Raw genomic sequence first — 26,907 nt, forward strand, 5'->3', positions numbered from 1 at the left:
GTGACGACTGTGCACACTCTTCATCGGTCTCTCCTGGGGCCGGCCAACGCGTGGCCACTAGTGCAGGCTCGTGTTTCTAACGGCAGCTGTCCTCCTGCAGGAGCGCGCGCAGTGCTGCGCGTGGGCGGCGGACGGCAGCGCGGTGGCGGTGGGCTGCCTGAGCGGCAAGTGGCTCGTGTTCGAGCCCGTGTCCAGGGAGCTGCTGGCCGCGCACCAGGACGGGTAACTACTGCCCTCTCCTGCTACAGGAGCGGCGCAGTGCTGCGCGTGGGCGGCGGACGGCAGCGCGGTGGCGGTGGGCTGCCTGAGCGGCAAGTGGCTCGTGTTCGAGCCCGTGTCCAGGGAGCTGCTGGCCGCGCACCAGGACGGGTAACTACTGCCCTCTCCTGCTACAGGAGCGGCGCAGTGCTGCGCGTGGGCGGCGGACGGCAGCGCGGTGGCGGTGGGCTGCCTGAGCGGCAAGTGGCTCGTGTTCGAGCCCGTGTCCAGGGAGCTGCTGGCCGCGCACCAGGACGGGTAACTACTGCCCTCTCCTGCTACAGGAGCGGCGCAGTGCTGCGCGTGGGCGGCGGACGGCAGCGCGGTGGCGGTGGGCTGCCTGAGCGGCAAGTGGCTCGTGTTCGAGCCCGTGTCCAGGGAGCTGCTGGCCGCGCACCAGGACGGGTAACTACTGCCCTCTCCTGCTACAGGAGCGGCGCAGTGCTGCGCGTGGGCGGCGGACGGCAGCGCGGTGGCGGTGGGCTGCCTGAGCGGCAAGTGGCTCGTGTTCGAGCCCGTGTCCAGGGAGCTGCTGGCCGCGCACCAGGACGGGTAACTACTGCCCTCTCCTGCTACATAACAGTACCTCCTAAACAAGGACAAAAACCTATGATACCGATTTTTTTAAGCTCAGTTTCTCGGGAGAAGGAAACGGCGCGCTTACACAAAAATCGCAGAGTAGTGTCTTCGTTTGGGATGACTCTAATTTCTCAGCACCGATTTCCGACTATTTCTCAGCACACCAACAAAGAGGCAGCTTTCACAAGGTTTTGTCCGCCTTAATCTTTTCACGAGATATCACCCGGTAAGTACTCGGTTTCCAGGCGCACAATAAGAACTCCAGCAATACTTTTGACTAATTTATTATTTCACAATTTGAAAATTCAATACGAAATTAAATTAATAATAAATTATAAGAACAATGTAACACCTACCATCACCAATAACACCGGTTTACCTTGGTTTTACGACCTACAAAGCTATTTTATTATAAGCGCAACCAGTTTGCAACCATCTCTAGCCATCGCTCCGGACGTCAACACCTATAGCTATAGGGCCATAGGGTAGACGAGCGCGCGGCGCGCAGCCGTCGCCCGCCATTGACTTCGTGACGCTCGGAGTGGACGGACGTCTACAGAACCTCTTTGGTTAAAGGGTCGCGTGAGCCATATCCTTTGTACTTAGTGCAAGTAATTAATAATTAAAGAACTAAGCAATCCTTGTGATAGTTACCTATCGCGTAGTTCTTAAGCAGTTTAAGTTTCTTTAGGCTTGTACTTGCAATAAAAATCATTGCTTGGAGATTAATAAAACGGTTTTCTTAATTAAATTTACTTTTATATGGTGCTATTATATCTTTTCTTATGCAGATCGGAGCCCATCCAGACGATCCAGTACTCCCCGGACAACAAGTACGTGGCGCTGGGCTCGCGGGACAACTTCATCTACGTGTACCAGCTGGACGGCGCCGGCCGCCGCTACACCCGCGTCGGCAAGTGCTTGGTGCGTACCTTTATGCTATACCAAACATTTTCAACCAGTGGTCAACGAACTTATAAACAAAATAACTCTTTGTTAACTTTATGATCAAATGATTCCTTGTCATCGAAAGGTACGAGTACTACACACACCTGCTAGCCGATTTTATCTACATTCATATCATAACCTCGATAAAATATAAAATTATAAATGTATATTTCGTTGCCATAAGTATTAAATGCATGTACCTACCTAGACTTAAGAAATATTGAGTGCCCTTACAAGGTGTCATATACCTACCATCTTCAAATTGTAACACCTAATGTATAATGAGCATGACTGCAATACAATAAAGAATAAAGAACCTCCCTATAATATATTTAGACACGATAAACTAACTATAGGTATAAAATTACTTTGTTTTGTTAAAACTTACGATATTGATGTAGATGAAGCAATGTATGTAACTATACATAATTAGACATTAAAAAAGTCGTGTAATCCTTCTATGAAACTCCTTTCATTCTTTTCATAAACCCACACTCGTATTTTAACCTTTCATTATGTAGCAGTTACATAAACTACTGTTAAAACTGCCTACTGGTTTACTTGTGACAGTACAATCATAACACTACCTGTCTAGACTAAAAAATGTTTTAGAATTAAAACTAGAACTTCATAAACATAATAAGTAATGTAAATAAAATAGTAACTCTTTTACCTTAGTAGAAATTAGACACCGATACTTTCTTACTCTTTTATACCCTGTGATTCAAATCACTCTATCTCCCATCTATCACTGAAGTGTATCGTTATTTTGACACACTGATGACCATTCGTAACCTTAGGTCTCTGATTAGGCGCCGGTTAACTATGTATGTAGCTATATTGTGTTTACTGTTTGCCAAAATTTTGTGAGTGGTCGAAGATCGGTGCTTTGGTAGTTAGATCTTTCTGGGACCAGCTTTTAAAAACCAAACGTCTCAGTTTATCTATGGCTATAAGGAATCTTCTCTAGTCTTAAAAGTATTCATTAGATTTTGAAGTTAACAAAGTTCTCGTTCCACGCAGTGCACGGAGAGAAAACGTAGAAGGGTAACCATTATACTGCACGTTACTATACCTATTTATCTGTCAATCTATGCTATCAACAAAGGATCTTACATTTGAAATTGACCTCTATAGGCCACTCCGTTGAGCCGCGAACTGTGACATTAAAAAATAAAAATGTCGTTGCTTTTCGATTATTATCTTTAAAACAGCTGTAACATTTCCATTTAAATTAGTTGTTGAGCAACTTTTAAGAAAATCGCCCGAATACAGAGGCACATAATCTTTAAGAAAAAAACCGACTTCAATGAGGGAGACCGGTGAAAGAACGATTATTGTTGATTTTGGATTTCATACAATGAAATTAAAAAGACAGCGTCGACGCCTAATTATGTAGAAAAGAAGGTAACATGTTTTTTTTGTCCATGCACCCACCTTGAGACATTTTAGATTTTCCCTATGGTTGACTGGTAAGATACCCGCAATAGGGTATTCGACTGTATTTAAAATAAATTATTTCACACCATGCATGAAATAAAGCACCAGATAATTATTAAAAAAACTAAATAGGATAAAAATGTAAATATGTGCCTTGAAAACCTAACTGCTTGACAAACATGCAAAGAGAACAAATTGCCAAACGTGAATTATGCATCGTTGAAGAGTTCCGTTATGTTCATCATCAGCAGTTCCACTTCATCAAATGTCAGTTCTACAAATGTAAATACTTGATTTGTTGATGAAAATACTAAGATCACTATATATTATGCCTTTAACATTTGAGGAGTTCCCTCGATTCCTCATGGATCCCATCGTCAGAACTCGAACTGGACAAAAATTGACTTGAAAATCTAATTTGCTTAACAAGCACAGTGAAGAGAACAAATCACCAAACGTGTACTATGCGTCGTTGAAGAGTTCCATTCTGATCATCATCAGCAGTTTCACTTCATAAAATATCACTTTTTTAAATGTAAATGCTTGATTTGTTAAAGAAAATACAAAAATCAATATATGTATGCCTTTCACATTCCAAGACTGTAAATATATAAATTCAAACAACAAAATAATTTTCAAAATCGGTTCAGAAATGACGAAGTTATGGAGTAACAAACATAAAAAAAAACATACAACCGAATTGATAACCTCCTCCTTTTGAAATCTTGAAGTCGGTTAAAAATGAGCGTGACGACATCGACATCCAAGGTCATAATATCGGTCATCAGTGGAATGGTATAGACGGAATATCCAGTTTCATGTCAGGTCCTTTACTACCCATCAACGCTGTGCTACGCTTCTACTGTCGACTGATTATCTATCCATTGTACCGCCATAGATGGGCCGATTTTTAATTTGTTGTAGTTTTTTTTCGCCCGATTTCGTTTTAAAATTTGGTGGATATATTATAGAATTCACTTGTATGTAGGTATGAGCGCAATTTGTGTATCATTTGCGCTCAGGCGAGGAAAACGCGTGCGCCGCCTCGGCCGAGGCACTTCTATATTGTCCGCTTTGCACGCGAGGAAATTGCCACGCGCGAATGCTCGCTCTGTGTGGACCCGCCTAGTTACGAAAACGTGTAGTATTCTCGGAAAATTACATGTTTTGGTCCAAAACGCGTTCATCAGGTACCTATTTATTACTAGATTTTATCAAAATTTAATTAAAAGTGATAATAATAATAAGGTGATAATCCGTCGATGGGGAAATTAAAGTACCTATAAATCGATTTTTTAACAGTGTACGTAGATAGGATGCTATTTAGATCGTGGCTTATGTAAAGTCAAATCATTTTCTTGAGCTTTTTGTTTATAAAATGTATAAACATTTGACACGGCTTGATAGATTTGTCAGATGTTTATGAATAGCGTCATTCGATTTTACACCTTTTCTATAATAAACAGATCTTAGTTATTATACCAATAGTGATTTGATAGAATATAGGTAGTATGTAGTAGAGCTGTATAATTGCGTAGAAAGTTGTATTGTTAGTAGGTAGGCTATAGGTAGAAGTAATATTATTTTTCTCCAGCTGTTTCCGCCTTTTTCTAATTCCAATATATTTTTTATAATTTTTGCCAACGCTCATAAAGTGCTGATGCCTTAATAAAAAACCTTGCCAAAGATGAATCAATCAACTTGGGAATTTCTGTAAATGGAAAATGGGAGTTCGAGGTTCTATATCGCTACGATACCTAAGTGTAAATTGATTCATCTATGAGGGTTTACCTGTAGATATAAGATATAAATATAGACGGTTGTGGTTTATAGGGTCACTCCAGTTACATAACGCATCTGGACTGGTCCGAAGACAGCCAATACATCAGGAGTAACTCCGGAGACTACGAGTTGTTATACTGTAAGTACTAACAGATTTGGATAGCATGATACGTTGTTTTAGGAGAGAACAAGGGTCGACCCCTAACGTTTAAAACGTTTTACTACTTTAATTCGGTGACTTGATCGAGTATTCTTGTTTTTCTTGTTACATTTAAACACGTATTTTGGGTCGCAGGGAACGCGACAACGTGTCGCCAGGTGCCGACGGCGACGAGCCTGCGCGACGTGACGTGGGCCACGCACACCTGCCCCATCGCCTCCCAGACCGTCGGCGTGTGGCCCGAGGCCGCCGACGGCACGGACATCAACTCCTGCACCAGGTAACGACCCGTCGGCTATACACGACACGCCTCCCAGACCGTCGGCGTGTGGCCCGAGGCCGCCGACGGCACGGACATCAACTCCTGCACCAGGTAACGACCCGTCGGCTATACACGACACGCCTCCCAGACCGTCGGCGTGTGGCCCGAGGCCGCCGACGGCACGGACATCAACTCCTGCACCAGGTAACGACCCGTCGGCTATACACGACGTGTCGGCTATACACGACACGCCTCCCAGACCGTCGGCGTGTGGCCCGAGGCCGCCGACGGCACGGACATCAACTCCTGCACCAGGTAACGACCCGTCGGCTATACACGACGTGTCGGCTATACACGACGTGTCGGCTATACACGACACGCCTCCCAGACCGTCGGCGTGTGGCCCGAGGCCGCCGACGGCACGGACATCAACTCCTGCACCAGGTAACGACCCGTCGGCTATACACGACACGCCTCCCAGACCGTCGGCGTGTGGCCCGAGGCCGCCGACGGCACGGACATCAACTCCTGCACCAGGTAACGACCCGTCGGCTATACACGACGTGTCGGCTATACACGACACGCCTCCCAGACCGTCGGCGTGTGGCCCGAGGCCGCCGACGGCACGGACATCAACTCCTGCACCAGGTAACGACCCGTCGGCTATACACGACGTGTCGGCTATACACGACACGCCTCCCAGACCGTCGGCGTGTGGCCCGAGGCCGCCGACGGCACGGACATCAACTCCTGCACCAGGTAACGACCCGTCGGCTATACACGACGTGTCGGCTATACACGACGTGTCGGCTATACACGACACGCCTCCCAGACCGTCGGCGTGTGGCCCGAGGCCGCCGACGGCACGGACATCAACTCCTGCACCAGGTAACGACTTTTTTTTATGGTAGAGGAGGCAAACGAGCAGACGGATCACCTGATGGTAAGCGATTACCGCCGCCCATGGACACCTGCAACACCAGAGGAGTTGTAAGTGCGTTGCCGGCCTTTAAGATACCGCAGGCGACAATTCATTCCACAGTTTAGCAGTGCGAGGCGGAAAGTTCCTGGAAAAACGCACAGTTGAGGACTGCCAACCGTCTAAGTGGTGAGGATGGAAATGTTGTTGCGTAGGGCGATGGCGAAAAGAAGCGGCAGGGATTAATCCGAACGATTCCTCGGAGCACTCCCCGTTGTACATGCGATAGAAAATGAAGAGCGCGGCCACGTCTCTACGCAGCGCCAAGGAGTCAAGCCGATCCGAAATACACTGGCAGTCGACAATTCGAGTCGCTCTTCGTTGGATGCGGTCCAGAGGGAGAAGCTGGTACTGGGGTGCCCCTGCCCATAGATGAGAACAGTATTCCATGTGCGGACGCACCTGCGCCTTATAAAGCTGTAGGCGTTGGGCCGGTGTGAAATACTGTGTCGATCTGTTGAGCACTCCGAGCTTTTTTGAGGCTAATTTAGCCTTACCCTCTAGATGGCCGCGGAACTGGACTTCACTCGAGATGTCGACGCCAAGGATTCCGATATCGGGTGTGGCAGTCAGGGGAGTGCTCTCAAAACGAGGTGATACGACAAACTCTAACTTTTTTGCGGTAAACGCGCAAACTTGTGTCTTGGTAGGGTTGAAACGGACTAAGTTAAGTCGACCCCATTCAGAGACTTCTAAACTTAACTTCTTCTGACTGACTGACTTCTAGACTTGTCGGCTAAACACCACATCATCGTCATCGTGTTATCAAATGTCGACGCTGATGTAACGTGACGTAATAGTTTAAGGTCAATCAGATAGCTGAATGACCTCGCGCGTTCCAACTCCCTCGACACCCGTTCTTCACCTTGAAAACTTGAATTTGCACGAGCAAACAAATCACTCACTCACTACACTATAAGCTTAATTAAATAAACAGTATCCTATCACTCAAAACTCTCAAAAGTCAAAATGGGACGATAAATTGACAGAGAATAACTGTGCGCGCGTCGCGTCCAGTGGCACCGCTCCCCGTCCGACGGCCGCGCCGGGCAACGCACGAACTTGAATGGTGTCCATTTTTCAAAAACTATGTATATCATTTAAAAATTCGATAGACGTCATTGAAGTTTCATATATAAGCGTTGCATAATAACTTATTAAACTCCCTTATTAATTATTAATAAGGGAGTTTATACGGGTTTTATCTCGAGAAAAGGGTTCACGGAAAAATTATTTACTTGTGATACGATACGTTTTTTGAAATATCAGCAGACATAATTAAAGAACAATTATCAAGCTTAAATATTGTGTACTTAAATATAGCGAAGTAAAAACAGCGGACTTGGCCTGGTAGCCCCTTAAGACGCAATTAATTGCAAATCTGGGTCTTCAAGGCTAGGGTAAATAGGTATCTCATAGGTAAGCGCGCTCCACCGTAGACCGCATCATCACTTACCATCAGGTGAGATCGTGGTCAAACGCCTGCCTATCGTTATATAAAAAAAATTTGCAAATACTATTAAATAGATACTTCAATATAGGTATGTTTCTGTTAGAACATTAATCACGATAAAGATTGCTTGTAGGTATTGTCAAAGTATCTAGACAAATGTTGTTCTACAAATATACTTTTCCAGCACAACGGTTGATATAACGGTTGTAAATACAACCAAATTGTCGCTCACGGGCGCAAACTAACAAATTAACATAGAATTCATTAGTGCATGTATGTATCTCATTAAGTGAAATGTACTTATATTTCTTTTGAGATCAATAAAAAATTCTTTAACCACAATTCTTTAACCACAATTCTTTAACCACAATTCTTTAACCACATATAAAAAAAACTAAATAATTTGCATTCATTAGTAGTTAGTACAAGGACTATGATTTCTGTGAATGTATCTATGTTTGTTCATAGTAATAATACCATATGTACTGTAAATAATAATAAAATTATTTACAGTACATATGGTGCTACTTTCCCGCATGCGTGAGGGAACGAGCACTTTCCGTGCAAATGTCGAAACTTTGAAGAGCCATATGTACTGTAAAACGTACGATACGCGTCCGAATAGGTAATTCGCAACTCGTGTCGATTAAAAACACTCCCTTTGGTCGTGTTTTAATTTATCACCACTCGTTGCGAATTTCCTATTTTCTGCACTTGTATCGTATTATTGCACACTACATTAAAAAAAAAAAACAGATACCGAAATTGAGAAAATATATACATTGTTCACTTAATGTTTATATGAATAACATATTTCTTATGATATTCCAGGTCTCACGACAGTCGCCTCGCTGCGACTGGAGACGATTTCGGCAAAGTGAAGCTTTTCGCCTACCCCGTCACACAACCTAAGGTTAGTCTTACAATCTAGTCTCGCAAACTTTTACCTTTGACTGCCACGATAATTTTTCATATGAAAATTTATCTGAATGTATTAAGGTTTATAATCTTACCGTTACCGGCTATGGCCGACTATGGCGTTCAAAGTCTTTTTATCAACTCGTCTCTTGCCAGGTTCGAGTCTCGCAAGGTTAATTCGTTTTTTTTATGTTTTAGATATTAGTACACATGTAGTGAATAATCCTTTCCCATCGTATTTTCTCGGAATCGTTCGTATTTGTCATGCTACTTCAGTCAACCTCAGTACATTTTGTACTGAGACTGAAATAGCATAACATTTTTGTACGTTTGCGTAAAAAAACGATGGGAAAGCATTATTCACTACATCTGTAACCAGAAACTCACATAAGTACTCCTTTTTTCAGTCCCTCTGTCACCAATACGGCGGGCACTCGTCCCACGTGACCTGCGTCCGCTTCCTGCCCGACGACTCGCGTCTCGTGTCCACCGGCGGACTCGACACCAGCGTCATGCAGTGGGTCGTAGATTAAACCTTAATACGAAGGAATAAAGCACGTTTTACAACTGCGTTCGAGCACACAGACTCGACTATACCCTGGGTACATTGCATATAAAGCACATTTTCAAACTACCCTGTTAGAGCGCTACGTTGGATTGTTGATGCCTTCCTGCCAACGGTTTAAGACATTTGCAACAATCCTTAACACGTCATTGTGAGACTGTGTGGTGTTGGAATGAAAGTAGCACCTCTTAAAGTAGATTTTTCAAAAACATATTATAAGCCAATCTTAACCCATTTCATGTTTTACTGACATGTGCAGGAGAAAGCATTTATAAGGTTATTAACTTATTAATAATCATAAATTGATTATGATAAGCATTTTAATCACGGGAGGAGCCCTTAAAGACCTTTCTATCATAATTATAGGTCTAATTATCAGAAACATGGGTATTAACCATATCAACTCGACTTATTGAGAAAGTGATATTCGCCCCAAAACATTCCAATTACGTATCTAATTTAAAATAAATAAAGGTATTTCTGTATGGGATCATTAAATATATTGAAAATAATCGGTTTTTTTATGTATAACTTTCATGTGGATTGGAAAGTTAAATGTTAGGAAAAACTGCTGAAAATGTTTAACATTTCTGAGGGTTAGTCCTAAATAAGAATGAATCTTTATTTAGTGAAACTTGCACGAAGCACTACCGAGGCCTAAGACGAGCCTTTTTTATACAATTGTGTCATTTTATAATAAGAAAATAAGAGATTTCTATGTGTGCATCTTAAGTCAAAGTGAATGATATTGTTTTTAATAAAATGCTTGAGAGTAATATTAAGTATTGGATTGCTATACATTTACATGTTTATTTTATTTTGTGCACGGTTGTGACTAAACAAAGAGTTATTTAATTGTTATTGATCAATGAATCAGAGTAAAGAATATGCATAATATTAGAGATGCAACGAATAGTGGCTTGACCGAATACCGAATATAGAATATCCAGCGGAGCCATCGGCCGAATAGCCGAATAATCGGCTAGTCTTACCTAAAATGAAGGAAATTCGAACGCGCGCGTGCGTGCGCTGTGCAAGTTGCAACTTGTTCCTCGCTGTCTTTGATAGAAATTGCGCTTATTCTGCACGCAGTGCGTATTTAATTACGGACATTGCGGTGCGTTACTTTTCTTCGTGTGTGCATTTTTTTATTATTTTGTATTATATTTTATTAAGTATCTATGAATATAAAGGTAGTCTGAAAGATTATAATCTTAATATGTAATTGATTACTTTTTTTACCCCTCGTTACCGTCATCTACGTATAAAGTACTATTCCGTATTCGGCCGAATACTATGCCACTATTCGGTATTCGGCCGAATAGTGAAATTGTGGCCGAATAGGCCGGATACCGAATAGTGAAATTGTGGCCGAATAGGCCGGATACCGAATAGTGATCGAATATTCGTTGATCTCTACATAATATATAATATTTTGATTGAATGTATAAAATCATTTTTTAAATATCTTAATTCTAATATTTTTCCTAAGTTATTATAATTCTCATGTTTTATTTGCTAATTCTTTACTCTGATATATCTTTACTGAAAAATCCGTCAATATAATCTAGTTTAAGTATAGCAACACTAAACTTAGTGGTTTTACACTGGCAACACTGCGAATACTGTTTTTATAATTATGTATGTGATTGAGCTTGTAAGCTTATTTAATTGTAAGCATAATAATTATTTTTGTGGCACGTTTTAATCAATTACTATAATAATTATTAATTATTTAAGCCATAAAGTTCAAGTTTTACAAATTAGGCATAATAATTATTTAAAGTTTAATAATGAATGTTGCAACGTGGTTAAGTTAATTCCGAAGTTTCAAAGTTTAGTTTTAGAAAGTACAAATATGTTTGGCTGTATTTATTGAAAGCTAAAAGTTTTATATTTAATACAGCAAGTGTTGATTAAGAGCTTACAGTCTGATTCAGATATGTACGCCTACAAGAGTATAAGTTAGCGTTTAGTTGTTGTTAGGGCCGAGGTGACAATCGTTTCCGCTACGATAACAAAACGCTTTGTCTCTCTATCACTCTTGTAACAATGACAGTTGCGTTTCGTTCGCTACGGAGCGTAAATGATTGGCATATTGGCTACACACCCTGATGTTTATAGGAACTGCGACAAGTCAATCATAAACAATAAGGACGTATGCGGATTTGTATGGATTATATTAACCTTTTGACCGTCACCACTGTTTTATATAAATTAGTAAACTTTGTTGGTATAAAAGGTTAATTTTATATTGTAACCTTTGACCTTTGCAGGCCGACTGTGGCGTTCAAAGGGTTAACAGTCTTATTATTAACTCGTCTCTGCTACGCTAGAAAAGAACAAACACGAATTTCCAAGAACCACGTTGCCACTAAGATATCGTATTAGTTAAGCGAAAGCATAGTTACAGTTAAGCAAAATGGAACGGTTTAAAACCTAGTCACCGTAGTTTTCATGTAGTTCTCGTCGTAGGTAAGCACTAATTTAGGTCTGTAAATATCGTAGACGTACGTCTTTTTGAATGTGCCTCTATTAAAAATCTTTTCTCGAATCGTTGTTTCATTGTATTCCCGTTAATAAAGTATATTAACTACACACTAATTTATTGTTTCACATATTTGCATGATCATCGAAATCCTCCAAGTTCACATAGTTACGGAGGCGGCCTTAGGGCGCGGCGCAACTTGATGTAGACCGCGGGCCAGGAGCATATATCGTGAGTCATCGCCTGCCGGCTGATACTTTGTCAGATGATAATGTAGATGCTGTTATATAAAAAAAAACCGTCAACCAGTTGTATCGTGGTGGAAAGCCCGTAACCTGTAAAATGAACATTTAAAAATACGCACTTCTTTGTTATTACTATTTCATCACTACCAACATATTAAAAAAGCAGAACTACCTACTTCATTTGATGTTAGGTAAAATGTACCAATTCCATGGGCATGTCCACAAAGTATGCGTAATACATGGAAAATGGCGTTTTGCCTGATTAAATGCTACATGCAAAGTTTCATGTTATGTTATCGCTTATTGTTTACATGTTTTTCTACTCCCGTACTTTTATGTGTCATTTAAAGGGTCGTGCACACATCTTTAACCTTTTGACCGCCAAAGACGTCATATGACGCGCGCGGCTACAGCCCAATATCAACCTTCATGCGTACCGACAAGGTTCACGATTACGCGCCGCGTGCGATAGGCGTGGCGTTCAAAAGGTTAAAACCCTACCTTATAAGTTATAGTCTATTCCCCAAAAACGCATTTGTGCATACACGCAGTATCTTTTTGACACTTTTCGATACTTCGTGTAATGACCACTTAAAAAATATTGTATGAAATATATTGTTGCCAACCTTATTTTAAATGTCATCTCTGACAAATAAGTGAACCAAAGACAAGATTTTTTTAATTTCATTGTTCATTTTCCCGCCCGTACCCTCCATTCTTTGCTCCTTGAATGTGGTTATTGTGGTTGTCGAATAAAAACTTAACTTTTGAGTTAAAGACACCGTGTCTTTCAAGTTAAAATGGATGAAGTGAAGAAAACTTAGTGTCTACGCCTGAAGAAATATCAGTGATGGCCCAAGAAGTTACTAAAAATTTGCTGCCTTCAAAATCGCGATAGATAACATGAAAAATATATGTTAAATTTACTGTATTATTTCAAAGTAAGTGCTTGATCATAGAAAAAGTATTGTATGCAACGTCGTTTAACTGATTCAAAAAATAATCGTGGCGTCTTTATTAATAATTTTCGGCTTCGCCTCAAATTGTTACCTACTCACGCCACTCGCCTTTTTTGACCTCTCTTAAACAACGGTTGCATAAAATACTATTATGCGACCAACTGACGTTCTTTTTGTGGCAATAAATATTTTCTCATTCTCATTCTTATCCCCGCGATATAACCGGCTGACGATTTTTTAAAGTAACAATAGCATCTGATCTGAACTATCATCTGCCAAAGTATCAAACGGGAGGCGATGACAATTTTTTTTTTTTACGTGTGGCTGGTGGCTGCCATTCCTTAACCCACCAACGGAGCGGTAGCTGACGTCCCGAGATACGAGTTTTCGCCCGGAGGCGATTAGTCATGGAAATCTGTTCCTGGCTCGCGATCTATTGGTGGCGCTCTCACGAGTCTGCCTCACTTATCAAAAAATTAAAATCGTTAGCGTTAAAATCGTGTTAGCATTAACCCCAAGTCTGATTATGAGATATTGATAAAAGTACAAAACAATGAGCAACAATTAATCAATTGAAAATAAAACAATTTATTAAATTAACAATAAACATAAAAAATAAACTAAAGGTAATTACAAAATAAACATAAATTATTAAACAAAACTCGCCGGACCTAGTACCTCGCTTTAAAACGCAAAATTAACCGTATTCAAGGATTTTATTTCTTGAAAATCGTAATGTTTATTTATGACTGATTTTCATGTTATTTTTACCTTTGTAGCCGAATTAATACTTTGATAGCTTAGGCCGGGGTAAAAATAATTAACAAATTGACAACTAAGTAACAGGGGGTGCGGTCGAACAAAAAACTATTTTACTTCCGTGTAAAAAACTCTAACTAGTCATTCGAATTTCATAAAAACTGGTCTATCACTTCGATAGAGACGTCACTTCATTGTATATAAAATATCACAAGTCTTGGATCCTAATCTTTATGCTTATATTTATCAAAATAAATAGCGTTATATTTCATTAGTTCCAATGGATTCAGGATAGGACGGGCACTGAAAGATGTCGATCGTTCAACGATTTAATGCAGCTATATCTTATTCTATATCAACTGTTCTACGCTATTAGCGGAGAGCTCTAAGAGCCTCCAAGCGGCCTTCGGGTTCAACTCCTGAGGGTCCCGACACAGGACCCAGACATAGTTGACTCGCATGACCTTATCGGGGTCGCCTTCGATAACATTGTTTTTGCCATCCCGGACACACATGATCTGCTGGGACTGGAAGGTGATGACTAGAACGGGCCCCTGGTCCATCATTTTGCCCATGACAAGCTCAATTTGCTCTATATCGAGTATTTTGGAGTCGAGTCTGTATCCGAGCTGCTTGCACTGTTTGATGGGTGTCGCTAAAATATTAAAAACTCCTTCGTAGCACCAATCCTTGAGTATATCTAGATCACCTCTGACCATGGCTTCGAGTATGTTCGGGATGATGTCATTGGCGCAGTCATCGATGAACTTCTGCGCGGTGAAGCTGGGGTCCACCTTGCAGATCTCCGTGAGGGTCTTGGAGAGCTCCGTCTTCTCGAACATGTTCCCGAACAGGCTGCCCATCTTCTCGGTGACGAAGCGCGCTCCACGGACCACTGGGTTGTCGGATTCTTCGTATTTTATTTTCCAATCTAAGACCTGTAAATACCAAACTAAGGTCAATGTGGAGAAGACCGGCATATAAAAATTTTATTTGGGAAGACCACATGGCAAGAACTATATATATTTGTATATGTACTTTAATCAGACAGTCAGAAAGGAAGAATGTCACTGCTGCTCCACCAATCTTGAAGTGGAGTATGTGTACAAACGCAAGTGTTAGAAGCGAAAAAAGAGCTTGTAAAAGTTCTTATATGATAGGCGCACTTCACCATTGACCTTAGCTAATTATTTGTTGATTAAAAATAATTTTCATATCTTTGTTTAAATTGTGTCTCGCCCGCAAATAAGATGTTCGTCAATCCGTGACCGTCATATAATAAGAATAGTGCTAAGTATTGTCCACATATGGTGTAATAGTGACGTGTCACGTGTAAAAAGTTAAAAATGGCACCCTTCATTCTTACGCGAAAGATGGTGTTTAACCGCTGGTAATACAATAGTTATTTGTTTGTTTACAAAGTTGTCGTTTAACCTCTCGTGCTAATATTGATACCCGAGCTAGTGAGAGATTCGAAAATTAAACCACGAGCGTAGCGAGTGGCTTCTTAAGTGTTGCGAGGGTTTAATTTCAAGGCACAGTCTTTGTCACCGAGTGTAAGAAAAGAAAATATTTATTAGTAACATTCGTTACAAGTCGGTTTGTAAATTGACATTTAAAGTATATACTTATAAAATTAAAGCATCATTACAACATTAATGGAGATATTAAATTTTTCATACATTTATTAATTTTTTACGAGATCGTTTATATCATAAAATTGCGCCTGTAGGAGTCATTGTTTAAGTTTGCTTTTAAATTCATGTGAGGAAGGTGCATCCCTGATACTATCCGGTAGCTTACTGTATATTAGAGGGCCGAGGACGTAGACTGACCGTTTGGATTTCGCGAGCTTGTGGGGCACGGGGGCAAGCTGGCAACATAAACACCATGGTTACAGATTACTACAACTGACGTACTTTATTAACGACGTTAACGTATGGGTGACGTACTGACGTACCTTGTTAATGTATGGGTGACGTACTCACGTACCTTGTTAACATGTGGGTGACGTACTGACGTACCTTGCTAACGTATGGGTGACGTGCTGACGTACCTTGCTAACGTATAGGTGACGTGCTGACGTACCTTGCTAACGTATGGGTGACGTGCTGACGTTCCTTGCTAACGTATGGGTGACGTGCTGACGTACCTTGCTAACATATGGGCGACGTACTGATTTACCTTGCTAACGTATGGGTGACGTGCTGACGTACCTTGCTAACGTATGGGTGATGAATTGACGTACCTTGTTAACGTACTGGTTGTTGTTCTTGAATTCTTCCCACTGCTGGTAGAATTTGGAATCTTTGTGGAGCTCCACTCCTACGGTCTCTGTGTCGGGTGCGAACGTGCGGAAGTCCTCGGCGATCTGAATATTTATAAAAACTACTTTTAATTACATATAAATAATAATTAAAAGAGAAACCTACTTGAGATAAGGATGATTCAACTTTTTCTAGTTATTCATTGCCATGGTTACGTTCTCTTGGGTCACTTTTAAAATTCTTGTTTTCTGGTATTTAAAATAACCAAACACATCTCGTCCCAGAATGGGTCATCTACTTAGAAAATTAGTGGAGCATAGTATAAGATTCTTTCTAACAGGTTACTATTGTCTCCTGGCTTTCGGGACAGAATAACAACAGAAAAGAAAAAGTGGATCGGTTGAGCGGGCATAATGCCTCGGCGGGAAGGCGTTAATTTGCTCCCATTAAATGAATTTTGCAACTATGCTCGACTCAGGAGCGCCGCGACAGTATGAGACAGGGCGAATCCTACATGTGCACTAGTGAGCAACACAAGCTTGTACATGTAGTACAAGCAAGTAGTGTGTCGCGGCCCTCCAGCCCGCGCGGGCCATCTCGCTGCACCGCCTCGGTCGCCGGACACTAGCTAGCGAGTGTGTCCCTGTTACCTCGAGCCGCCTCCTCAGCGCCCGGGGCGCGCAGTACACGCGGCCCTCCAGCCCGCGCGGGCCATCTCGCTGCACCGCCTCGGTCGCCGGACACTAGCTAGCGAGTGTGTCCCTGTTACCTCGAGCCGCCTCCTCAGCGCCCGGGGCGCGCAGTACACGCGGCCCTCCAGCCCGCGCGGGCCATCTCGCTGCACCGCCTCGGTCGCCGGACACTAGCTAGCGAGTGTGTCCCTGTTACCTCGAGCCGCCTCCTCAGCGCCCGGGGCGCGCAGTACACGCGGCCCTCCAGCCCGCGCGGGCCATCTCGCTGCACCGCCTCGGTCGCCGGACACTAGCTAGCGAGTGTGTCCCTGTTACCTCGAGCCGCCTCCTCAGCGCCCGGGGCGCGCAGTACACGCGGCCCTCCAGCCCGCGCGGGCCATCTCGCTGCACCGCCTCGGTCGCCGGACACTAGCTAGCGAGTGTGTCCCTGTTACCTCGAGCCGCCTCCTCAGCGCCCGGGGCGCGCAGTACACGCGGCCCTCCAGCCCGCGCGGGCCATCTCGCTGCACCGCCTCGGTCGCCGGACACTAGCTAGCGAGTGTGTCCCTGTTACCTCGAGCCGCCTCCTCAGCGCCCGGGGCGCGCAGTACACGCGGCCCTCCAGCCCGCGCGGGCCATCTCGCTGCACCGCCTCGGTCGCCGGACACTAGCTAGCGAGTGTGTCCCTGTTACCTCGAGCCGCCTCCTCAGCGCCCGGGGCGCGCAGTACACGCGGCCCTCCAGCCCGCGCGGGCCATCTCGCTGCACCGCCTCGGTCGCCGGACACTAGCTAGCGAGTGTGTCCCTGTTACCTCGAGCCGCCTCCTCAGCGCCCGGGGCGCGCAGTACACGCGGCCCTCCAGCCCGCGCGGGCCATCTCGCTGCACCGCCTCGGTCGCCGGACACTAGCTAGCGAGTGTGTCCCTGTTACCTCGAGCCGCCCTCCTCAGCGCCCGGGGCGCGCAGTACACGCGGCCCTCCAGCCCGCGCGGGCCATCTCGCTGCACCGCCTCGGTCGCCGGACACTAGCTAGCGAGTGTGTCCCTGTTACCTCGAGCCGCCTCCTCAGCGCCCGGGGCGCGCAGTACACGCGGCCCTCCAGCCCGCGCGGGCCATCTCGCTGCACCGCCTCGGTCGCCGGACACTAGCTAGCGAGTGTGTCCCTGTTACCTCGAGCCGCCTCCTCAGCGCCCGGGGCGCGCAGTACACGCGGCCCTCCAGCCCGCGCGGGCCATCTCGCTGCACCGCCTCGGTCGCCGGACACTAGCTAGCGAGTGTGTCCCTGTTACCTCGAGCCGCCTCCTCAGCGCCCGGGGCGCGCAGTACACGCGGCCCTCCAGCCCGCGCGGGCCATCTCGCTGCACCGCCTCGGTCGCCGGACACTAGCTAGCGAGTGTGTCCCTGTTACCTCGAGCCGCCTCCTCAGCGCCCGGGGCGCGCAGTACACGCGGCCCTCCAGCCCGCGCGGGCCATCTCGCTGCACCGCCTCGGTCGCCGGACACTAGCTAGCGAGTGTGTCCCTGTTACCTCGAGCCGCCTCCTCAGCGCCCGGGGCGCGCAGTACACGCGGCCCTCCAGCCCGCGCGGGCCATCTCGCTGCACCGCCTCGGTCGCCGGACACTAGCTAGCGAGTGTGTCCCTGTTACCTCGAGCCGCCTCCTCAGCGCCCGGGGCGCGCAGTACACGCGGCCCTCCAGCCCGCGCGGGCCATCTCGCTGCACCGCCTCGGTCGCCGGACACTAGCTAGCGAGTGTGTCCCTGTTACCTCGAGCCGCCTCCTCAGCGCCCGGGGCGCGCAGTACACGCGGCCCTCCAGCCCGCGCGGGCCATCTCGCTGCACCGCCTCGGTCGCCGGACACTAGCTAGCGAGTGTGTCCCTGTTACCTCGAGCCGCCTCCTCAGCGCCCGGGGCGCGCAGTACACGCGGCCCTCCAGCCCGCGCGGCGCCATCTCGCTGCACCGCCTCGGTCGCCGGACACTAGCTAGCGAGTGTGTCCCTGTTACCTCGAGCCGCCTCCTCAGCGCCCGGGGCGCGCAGTACACGCGGCCCTCCAGCCCGCGCGGGCCATCTCGCTGCACCGCCTCGGTCGCCGGACACTAGCTAGCGAGTGTGTCCCTGTTACCTCGAGCCGCCTCCTCAGCGCCCGGGGCGCGCAGTACACGCGGCCCTCCAGCCCGCGCGGGCCATCTCGCTGCACCGCCTCGGTCGCCGGACACTAGCTAGCGAGTGTGTCCCTGTTACCTCGAGCCGCCTCCTCAGCGCCCGGGGCGCGCAGTACACGCGGCCCTCCAGCCCGCGCGGGCCATCTCGCTGCACCGCCTCGGTCGCCGGACACTAGCTAGCGAGTGTGTCCCTGTTACCTCGAGCCGCCTCCTCAGCGCCCGGGGCGCGCAGTACACGCGGCCCTCCAGCCCGCGCGGGCCATCTCGCTGCACCGCCTCGGTCGCCGGACACTAGCTAGCGAGTGTGTCCCTGTTACCTCGAGCCGCCTCCTCAGCGCCCGGGGCGCGCAGTACACGCGGCCCTCCAGCCCGCGCGGGCCATCTCGCTGCACCGCCTCGGTCGCCGGACACTAGCTAGCGAGTGTGTCCCTGTTACCTCGAGCCGCCTCCTCAGCGCCCGGGGCGCGCAGTACACGCGGCCCTCCAGCCCGCGCGGGCCATCTCGCTGCACCGCCTCGGTCGCCGGACACTAGCTAGCGAGTGTGTCCCTGTTACCTCGAGCCGCCTCCTCAGCGCCCGGGGCGCGCAGTACACGCGGCCCTCCAGCCCGCGCGGGCCATCTCGCTGCACCGCCTCGGTCGCCGGACACTAGCTAGCGAGTGTGTCCCTGTTACCTCGAGCCGCCTCCTCAGCGCCCGGGGCGCGCAGTACACGCGGCCCTCCAGCCCGCGCGGCGCCATCTCGCTGCACCGCCTCGGTCGCCGGACACTAGCTAGCGAGTGTGTCCCTGTTACCTCGAGCCGCCTCCTCAGCGCCCGGGGCGCGCAGTACACGCGGCCCTCCAGCCCGCGCGGGCCATCTCGCTGCACCGCCTCGGTCGCCGGACACTAGCTAGCGAGTGTGTCCCTGTTACCTCGAGCCGCCTCCTCAGCGCCCGGGGCGCGCAGTACACGCGGCCCTCCAGCCCGCGCGGGCCATCTCGCTGCACCGCCTCGGTCGCCGGACACTAGCTAGCGAGTGTGTCCCTGTTACCTCGAGCCGCCTCCTCAGCGCCCGGGGCGCGCAGTACACGCGGCCCTCCAGCCCGCGCGGCGCCATCTCGCTGCACCGCCTCGGTCGCCGGACACTAGCTAGCGAGTGTGTCCCTGTTACCTCGAGCCGCCTCCTCAGCGCCCGGGGCGCGCAGTACACGCGGCCCTCCAGCCCGCGCGGGCCATCTCGCTGCACCGCCTCGGTCGCCGGACACTAGCTAGCGAGTGTGTCCCTGTTACCTCGAGCCGCCTCCTCAGCGCCCGGGGCGCGCAGTACACGCGGCCCTCCAGCCCGCGCGGGCCAGCTCGCTGCACCGCCTCGGTCGCCGGACACTAGCTAGCGAGTGTGTCCCTGTTACCTCGAGCCGCCTCCTCAGCGCCCGGGGCGCGCAGTACACGCGGCCCTCCAGCCCGCGCGGGCCATCTCGCTGCACCGCCTCGGTCGCCGGACACTAGCTAGCGAGTGTGTCCCTGTTACCTCGAGCCGCCTCCTCAGCGCCCGGGGCGCGCAGTACACGCGGCCCTCCCGCCCGCGCGGGCCATCTCGCTGCACCGCCTCGGTCGCCGGACACTAGCTAGCGAGTGTGTCCCTGTTACCTCGAGCCGCCTCCTCAGCGCCCGGGGCGCGCAGTACACGCGGCCCTCCAGCCCGCGCGGGCCATCTCGCTGCACCGCCTCGGTCGCCGGACACTAGCTAGCGAGTGTGTCCCTGTTACCTCGAGCCGCCTCCTCAGCGCCCGGGGCGCGCAGTACACGCGGCCCTCCAGCCCGCGCGGGCCATCTCGCTGCACCGCCTCGGTCGCCGGACACTAGCTAGCGAGTGTGTCCCTGTTACCTCGAGCCGCCTCCTCAGCGCCCGGGGCGCGCAGTACACGCGGCCCTCCAGCCCGCGCGGGCCATCTCGCTGCACCGCCTCGGTCGCCGGACACTAGCTAGCGAGTGTGTCCCTGTTACCTCGAGCCGCCTCCTCAGCGCCCGGGGCGCGCAGTACACGCGGCCCTCCAGCCCGCGCGGGCCATCTCGCTGCACCGCCTCGGTCGCCGGACACTAGCTAGCGAGTGTGTCCCTGTTACCTCGAGCCGCCTCCTCAGCGCCCGGGGCGCGCAGTACACGCGGCCCTCCAGCCCGCGCGGGCCATCTCGCTGCACCGCCTCGGTCGCCGGACACTAGCTAGCGAGTGTGTCCCTGTTACCTCGAGCCGCCTCCTCAGCGCCCGGGGCGCGCAGTACACGCGGCCCTCCAGCCCGCGCGGCGCCATCTCGCTGCACCGCCTCGGTCGCCGGACACTAGCTAGCGAGTGTGTCCCTGTTACCTCGAGCCGCCTCCTCAGCGCCCGGGGCGCGCAGTACACGCGGCCCTCCAGCCCGCGCGGGCCATCTCGCTGCACCGCCTCGGTCGCCGGACACTAGCTAGCGAGTGTGTCCCTGTTACCTCGAGCCGCCTCCTCAGCGCCCGGGGCGCGCAGTACACGCGGCCCTCCAGCCCGCGCGGGCCATCTCGCTGCACCGCCTCGGTCGCCGGACACTAGCTAGCGAGTGTGTCCCTGTTACCTCGAGCCGCCTCCTCAGCGCCCGGGGCGCGCAGTACACGCGGCCCTCCAGCCCGCGCGGGCCATCTCGCTGCACCGCCTCGGTCGCCGGACACTAGCTAGCGAGTGTGTCCCTGTTACCTCGAGCCGCCTCCTCAGCGCCCGGGGCGCGCAGTACACGCGGCCCTCCAGCCCGCGCGGGCCATCTCGCTGCACCGCCTCGGTCGCCGGACACTAGCTAGCGAGTGTGTCCCTGTTACCTCGAGCCGCCTCCTCAGCGCCCGGGGCGCGCAGTACACGCGGCCCTCCAGCCCGCGCGGGCCATCTCGCTGCACCGCCTCGGTCGCCGGACACTAGCTAGCGAGTGTGTCCCTGTTACCTCGAGCCGCCTCCTCAGCGCCCGGGGCGCGCAGTACACGCGGCCCTCCAGCCCGCGCGGGCCATCTCGCTGCACCGCCTCGGTCGCCGGACACTAGCTAGCGAGTGTGTCCCTGTTACCTCGAGCCGCCTCCTCAGCGCCCGGGGCGCGCAGTACACGCGGCCCTCCAGCCCGCGCGGGCCATCTCGCTGCACCGCCTCGGTCGCCGGACACTAGCTAGCGAGTGTGTCCCTGTTACCTCGAGCCGCCTCCTCAGCGCCCGGGGCGCGCAGTACACGCGGCCCTCCAGCCCGCGCGGGCCATCTCGCTGCACCGCCTCGGTCGCCGGACACTAGCTAGCGAGTGTGTCCCTGTTACCTCGAGCCGCCTCCTCAGCGCCCGGGGCGCGCAGTACACGCGGCCCTCCAGCCCGCGCGGCGCCATCTCGCTGCGCACCGCCTCGGTCGCCTGACACACACAGTCATTATCTTCTGTCCATATTATGCAAAAATCTTACACTAATCGACCTCAGTCTAAATTTAGTATCACAATAAAACTAAAGTATGAAATTAGGCGAGTCCATACAGAGCGAGCATACGCGCGAGGCAATTTCCTCGCGCACAAAACGGCCAAGTAGACGTGCCTCGGCCGAGGCAGAGCGCACGTTTTCCTCGGGCGAGCGCGACCTTGGCCGAGCCGCGCGGCATGCTCGAAGGCGCCTCAGTCGGTTGCCGCGCGCCGGTCGGGACGTGTTTGTTTGGTGCGCGTGGTTATTTTGTTTCGTATTCCGTACATCAAATTGGAAAGTTGAATAAAGACCAATGTTGCAAATGAATATCCTTTTACGTATCAAATACATAATATGGGACGCTTGAGATCCCAACTATACGAATAGGGGAATTAAAGAGAATTGATGTTTAATTTGATTGTAAATTTAATAAATAGACGGAGATTGGTGTACGAGTCTTCCATGGCTAAATATCGCTGCGTGGGAAGCACCATCGCCCTGAAAGTGATACCTTTCTTCAATTTTTGTCTTGCCATTTAATTTTTACGTGTAATTGAGAACATAGCAAGTCGAATCGCTCCTTTTTAAAATGCATCTTGACTGCATTTTCTAACCTCAAAAGAGCCGATTTCCGTATCGTGATTGATATTTATAGATTTGTTGCACCCAAAATCGCAGGAGACAGCTTGTTCGTTTTCGTTTTTTATTTTGGATTGCTTTGAAAAGCAAAATAAAAAATACACGAGCCACGGCAGTAAATATGTGCAGCACCATTTTGAACAGCTGTCTGAGGAACGCCATCTTGCCGAGCAAATTGGCTCGGCTGAGAAAAAAATTACACGAGCACGCGGCCGCGCGAGGCCCGTCGTTTGCCGCGCGAGGATATTTCCTCGAGGCGGCGCATGCAATTTCCTCGCCCGAGTGCGCTACTCGGCCGAGGCACGTCTACACTGGCCGGTTTGTGCGTGAGGAAATTGCCTCTCGCGTATGCTCGCTTTGTGTGGACCCGGCTATTAATGAACTCTTTTTTTTAGATTTTACGTCCTTTCAATTTACAATCACACCTCAAATGATTGTACTCACAACTCAAAAGAAAACTATTCTCATTCCTGTTATGTCAACTAGAGTCAAACCTAGACAAATCTGCAACGATTTTGATAGTACATGCAGTGCAAGTGTTATTTTAAATGTGAACTGTAAACTTCTATGAAATTATGATGTTTAGATACCACTTGCGCTGCATATGCTATCAAATCATTGGTTAATTCCATCCATAAATGCTGACTGACGGAAAGTGCTGATGAGCGAAATGTTAATCCTTGTACGGACCGTAAACTTGGTCTTACTTTTCATACATATCAAATGATGTCACTAGGCATCAAAGGGTTCATTGCCATTGTGGTACAGTCGCCATCAGATATATCGGAGCGGCCAAGTTGGCCAAAAATATTTGAACACACACTCTAGCGCCTTTCAGATATTTGTGAGCACATTGGCCGCTCCGTTATATCTGATGGCGACTGTACTTACAAAAAAAAAAACTATATCACCTAAAGATTAAATTATTCACCTGTGATATGGTTCTGAATGCCGACGTCTGACCAAGCTTCGAACTCCTGTCTGCTATGCTCTCTGCAGCATCTTTGGCTGTTTTTGATATGTCTTCCGTGAATTTACCTAAAACCAATCATAAATCATTTAAGTAATAGATCCTTGTTTTTATAATTAGAGTAATACTTCAGCCACAAGGATCTCTCAAAATATACAATCATGAGGTAAGTAAGAATAAGTGAGTGAGTAGTTTTGACTTGAGGTATAACTAGGAGGAAAGTCAGGCCAAGGAAAAACTCAAACAAAGCAAAAAAAAAAATTGTACCGTAACTTTGGAATTTTAAATATTTGGCTTATTCATTTATTTATTATAGCTTTATATGCTCAGTGCAATGCACTGATCCCTACTGGGTGAAAGCCTCCTCAATACCCTTCCATTTCTCTCTGTTTTTTGCTGTTCCCATACAGTCCTTTCCAGCTAGTTTTATGATGTCGTCTGCCCATTGTTTTCCTCATCCTCTTTTTTTTCTTGGTCCTGTCCATTTTGTTACCCTTAAGGTCCACCTTCCGTCCAAATATCTGGACAAATGGCCAGCCCATTTCCACTTCAGTTGTAGGGCTTGTTTTAAAGCATCTATAATTTTCGTCCTCTTACTTATTTCGCTTATATAGGACTTAAATTAGCCTATGTCCTCTAAAGCTAGTATAATTGGGTAAGCTACCCAATATTTGGCACTAGTTAGCATCAGTCATTGGCTGCCACAAACACTTTAAAGAAACCATGAAGACATGTAACTTGCATTTATGGAACAATTTCTTGTTCTTATACTGTCCCATCAGCCAGGGGACAATATTAGCCGTTAGATATACTGTTTTGTTGTTTTACCTAATCTACTGACATGCTTAATAAGAGTTCAATAGAAAAGACAAATAAATAAAATAAATATTATACACAGTCATTCTTAATACACGGAAAACACCCATGACTCAGGAATAAATATCTGTGCTCCAAATAAATGCCCTTACCCAGGATTCGAACCCAGGGCTATCGGCTTCATAGGCAGGGTCACTACCCACTAGGCCAGACCAACCAATCAAAATCATGAAATATTAATTATTAACATATAATTTAACTAGTAATTGATATAAATAATAGTTTTAAGTATATAAACTGTTGATAAAATCATGGCTGTCCACAAAATGTGATTATGAAGAAATTAAAGTAAATTGTTTTGTTTATATTGTTTGTCTTTTCTATTAAACTCCACTTTAGATGGGAACGGTAGTATATAACTATGTAAATAAAATAGTTTTGTTAATTGAAATACCTCAAAACCCAGGTTTTAAGAGTGACCCAGAGGCAGAGGCAACCATGGCAATAAGTATATTAAACTTACCAGCCTTTTTTGCAATCTCAGTCTTGCTGGCTTCCTCCAAAACATGCTCCATCTTATCCTTGATCCCTCCAAGAGATTCCTTCAAGAAATCTGAACTCTTGGAAGCCTCTGACTCCACCGCGTGGAACTTTTTCCGCGCCGCCTGCAGCGCCTCTGAGTTCTCCAGCTTCTGTGCTTCTTCTCTGAACTTCTTGATGTTGTCTTTCATTTCCTTGTTCTTGGCAATATCCTCTTTGATGTTTTCGATGATGGAGGAGAAGAAGCCTTTTCGTGCTGAGTAGTGCCGGCATTCTTGGAAGTTGTTATGGCTCTAGAATTAGTATAACTTTTCATTATACGAGCACTTTTCACATATAATTTTGCCCATAGGTTTCTGCTTCAACAACCAGATTTTATATGAGAAAATAGACAAAATAATATTTTTATTATAATTATAATCTACCATGTCTAAAAGGAATATTTGGTATGTCACAGCGACCTAATTTTCGTGAATATTACTCAATAATAGTATTTATTGCTAGAATTGGACTTGGACTTTGCTATAGTATATTATCATACCTGATCGGTTTTAATAGCAAATGCAGTTGTCTTGATGTTAGTCGGCAGCGCTGTTTTCCACCGTGCCGGACTGTATAGCAACTGTCTGTATGCATGCTGAAATACATTATAACACCCGTAAATTCACAAGGACACTACAGCATAACCTAAAAAGATTCTCTTAAAACCGTTGAACATTACCATTTTCTCACAGCACGATTAAGTATCACTGTACACGGATTATATTATACTAGTTTGATTTATTTTAATACTGTTGTATTATAAAAAAACTATTTTTACGACGACATTGAAGAAGATTCATTCATAATCCGTGCAAACTTCTGTCAAAAAGACCAGACCACAGACAATATTGATTGACGGGTAATAAAGATTTAATGTTATGTTAAATTAAAAAATATTTTGTTAGTGATTAAAAAAACTTATTTATTGAATCCATTGAATCAAAAACATACTATAAAAAGCGGACAAATATTTTTTCTAAATATGTAATGGATAGCATAGTCGTTTGATAGTCGTCGTCTCGTCGTGCTGGTTAAAAAATAGGTCGCGAAGTAGGTTATAGTTTATAATCAGTAAAAAATTAAAAAATTGTAGTCTCGATTTCGACGTATTATAATGTTGGTACCTATGGTTGGTACCGCGACTATTTGTATTTAACTGACTTATATAGGTTGGCGTATTTTCGGCAGAAAAATACACTTTTTTAGCCTGTAGTACTTTGTCAGTAGAAAAAGACGCGAAATTCAAATTTTCTATGGGACGATAACAGTTCGCCCCGACGTTTTTAAAATTTGTTGCTTTATTTTACTCACGGAAATGGCACCAATGCCAATCTTTTCAATTGTTTTTATTTTTTATGTGAAAATATAATGTTACTTCTGTAAAATATTTTCATTTTCTTGCACCATTTTTGAGAAAAGCAATATGCATATTATATGACTTGGCTGGAAAGCTACTTGCTGGCTCCAATTAAAACGTAGTGATTATAATTATGCTCTTTGGTATAGTGGTTTACGGCTATGTATGATGAACCTTCGTGGACTTCAGCTTTGGCATGAACATGTAAAAAAAAAAGGGATT

At 47.3% G+C, this 26,907-nt stretch overlaps 3 protein-coding genes across 3 annotated transcripts in view; 2 read left to right on the top strand and 1 right to left on the bottom strand.

Moving 5' to 3' along the window:
* Positions 1–11,034, top strand: part of LOC133525510 (echinoderm microtubule-associated protein-like 2) — an 89,357-nt gene extending 78,323 nt beyond the window's left edge. The window contains exons 16-21 of the mRNA XM_061861774.1: positions 101–222; positions 1,629–1,761; positions 5,059–5,146; positions 5,303–5,447; positions 8,693–8,774; positions 9,187–11,034. Of these exons, the coding sequence (XP_061717758.1) occupies positions 101–222; positions 1,629–1,761; positions 5,059–5,146; positions 5,303–5,447; positions 8,693–8,774; positions 9,187–9,312 (696 nt within the window). The 3' untranslated portion in view covers positions 9,313–11,034. The remainder of the gene's footprint in view (positions 1–100; positions 223–1,628; positions 1,762–5,058; positions 5,147–5,302; positions 5,448–8,692; positions 8,775–9,186) is intronic.
* Positions 1–26,907, top strand: part of LOC133525501 (uncharacterized) — a 173,550-nt gene that overhangs the window by 43,826 nt on the left and 102,817 nt on the right. The gene's annotated exons all lie outside the window — the stretch shown is intronic.
* On the bottom strand, positions 13,605–26,167 carry LOC133525503 (mitochondrial import inner membrane translocase subunit TIM44). The gene is made up of 7 exons (XM_061861765.1): positions 26,008–26,167; positions 25,828–25,923; positions 25,270–25,579; positions 23,892–23,998; positions 22,192–22,281; positions 16,044–16,166; positions 13,605–14,733 (listed from the first exon to the last, which is right to left on the bottom strand). Exons 1-7 carry the CDS (start codon positions 26,008–26,010, stop codon positions 14,146–14,148), a joined length of 1,317 nt encoding a protein of 438 aa, XP_061717749.1. The 5' UTR covers positions 26,011–26,167; the 3' UTR covers positions 13,605–14,145.

This window comes from Cydia pomonella, chromosome 15 (genome assembly GCF_033807575.1).
Source record: "Cydia pomonella isolate Wapato2018A chromosome 15, ilCydPomo1, whole genome shotgun sequence".
Classification (NCBI taxonomy): domain Eukaryota; kingdom Metazoa; phylum Arthropoda; class Insecta; order Lepidoptera; family Tortricidae; genus Cydia; species Cydia pomonella.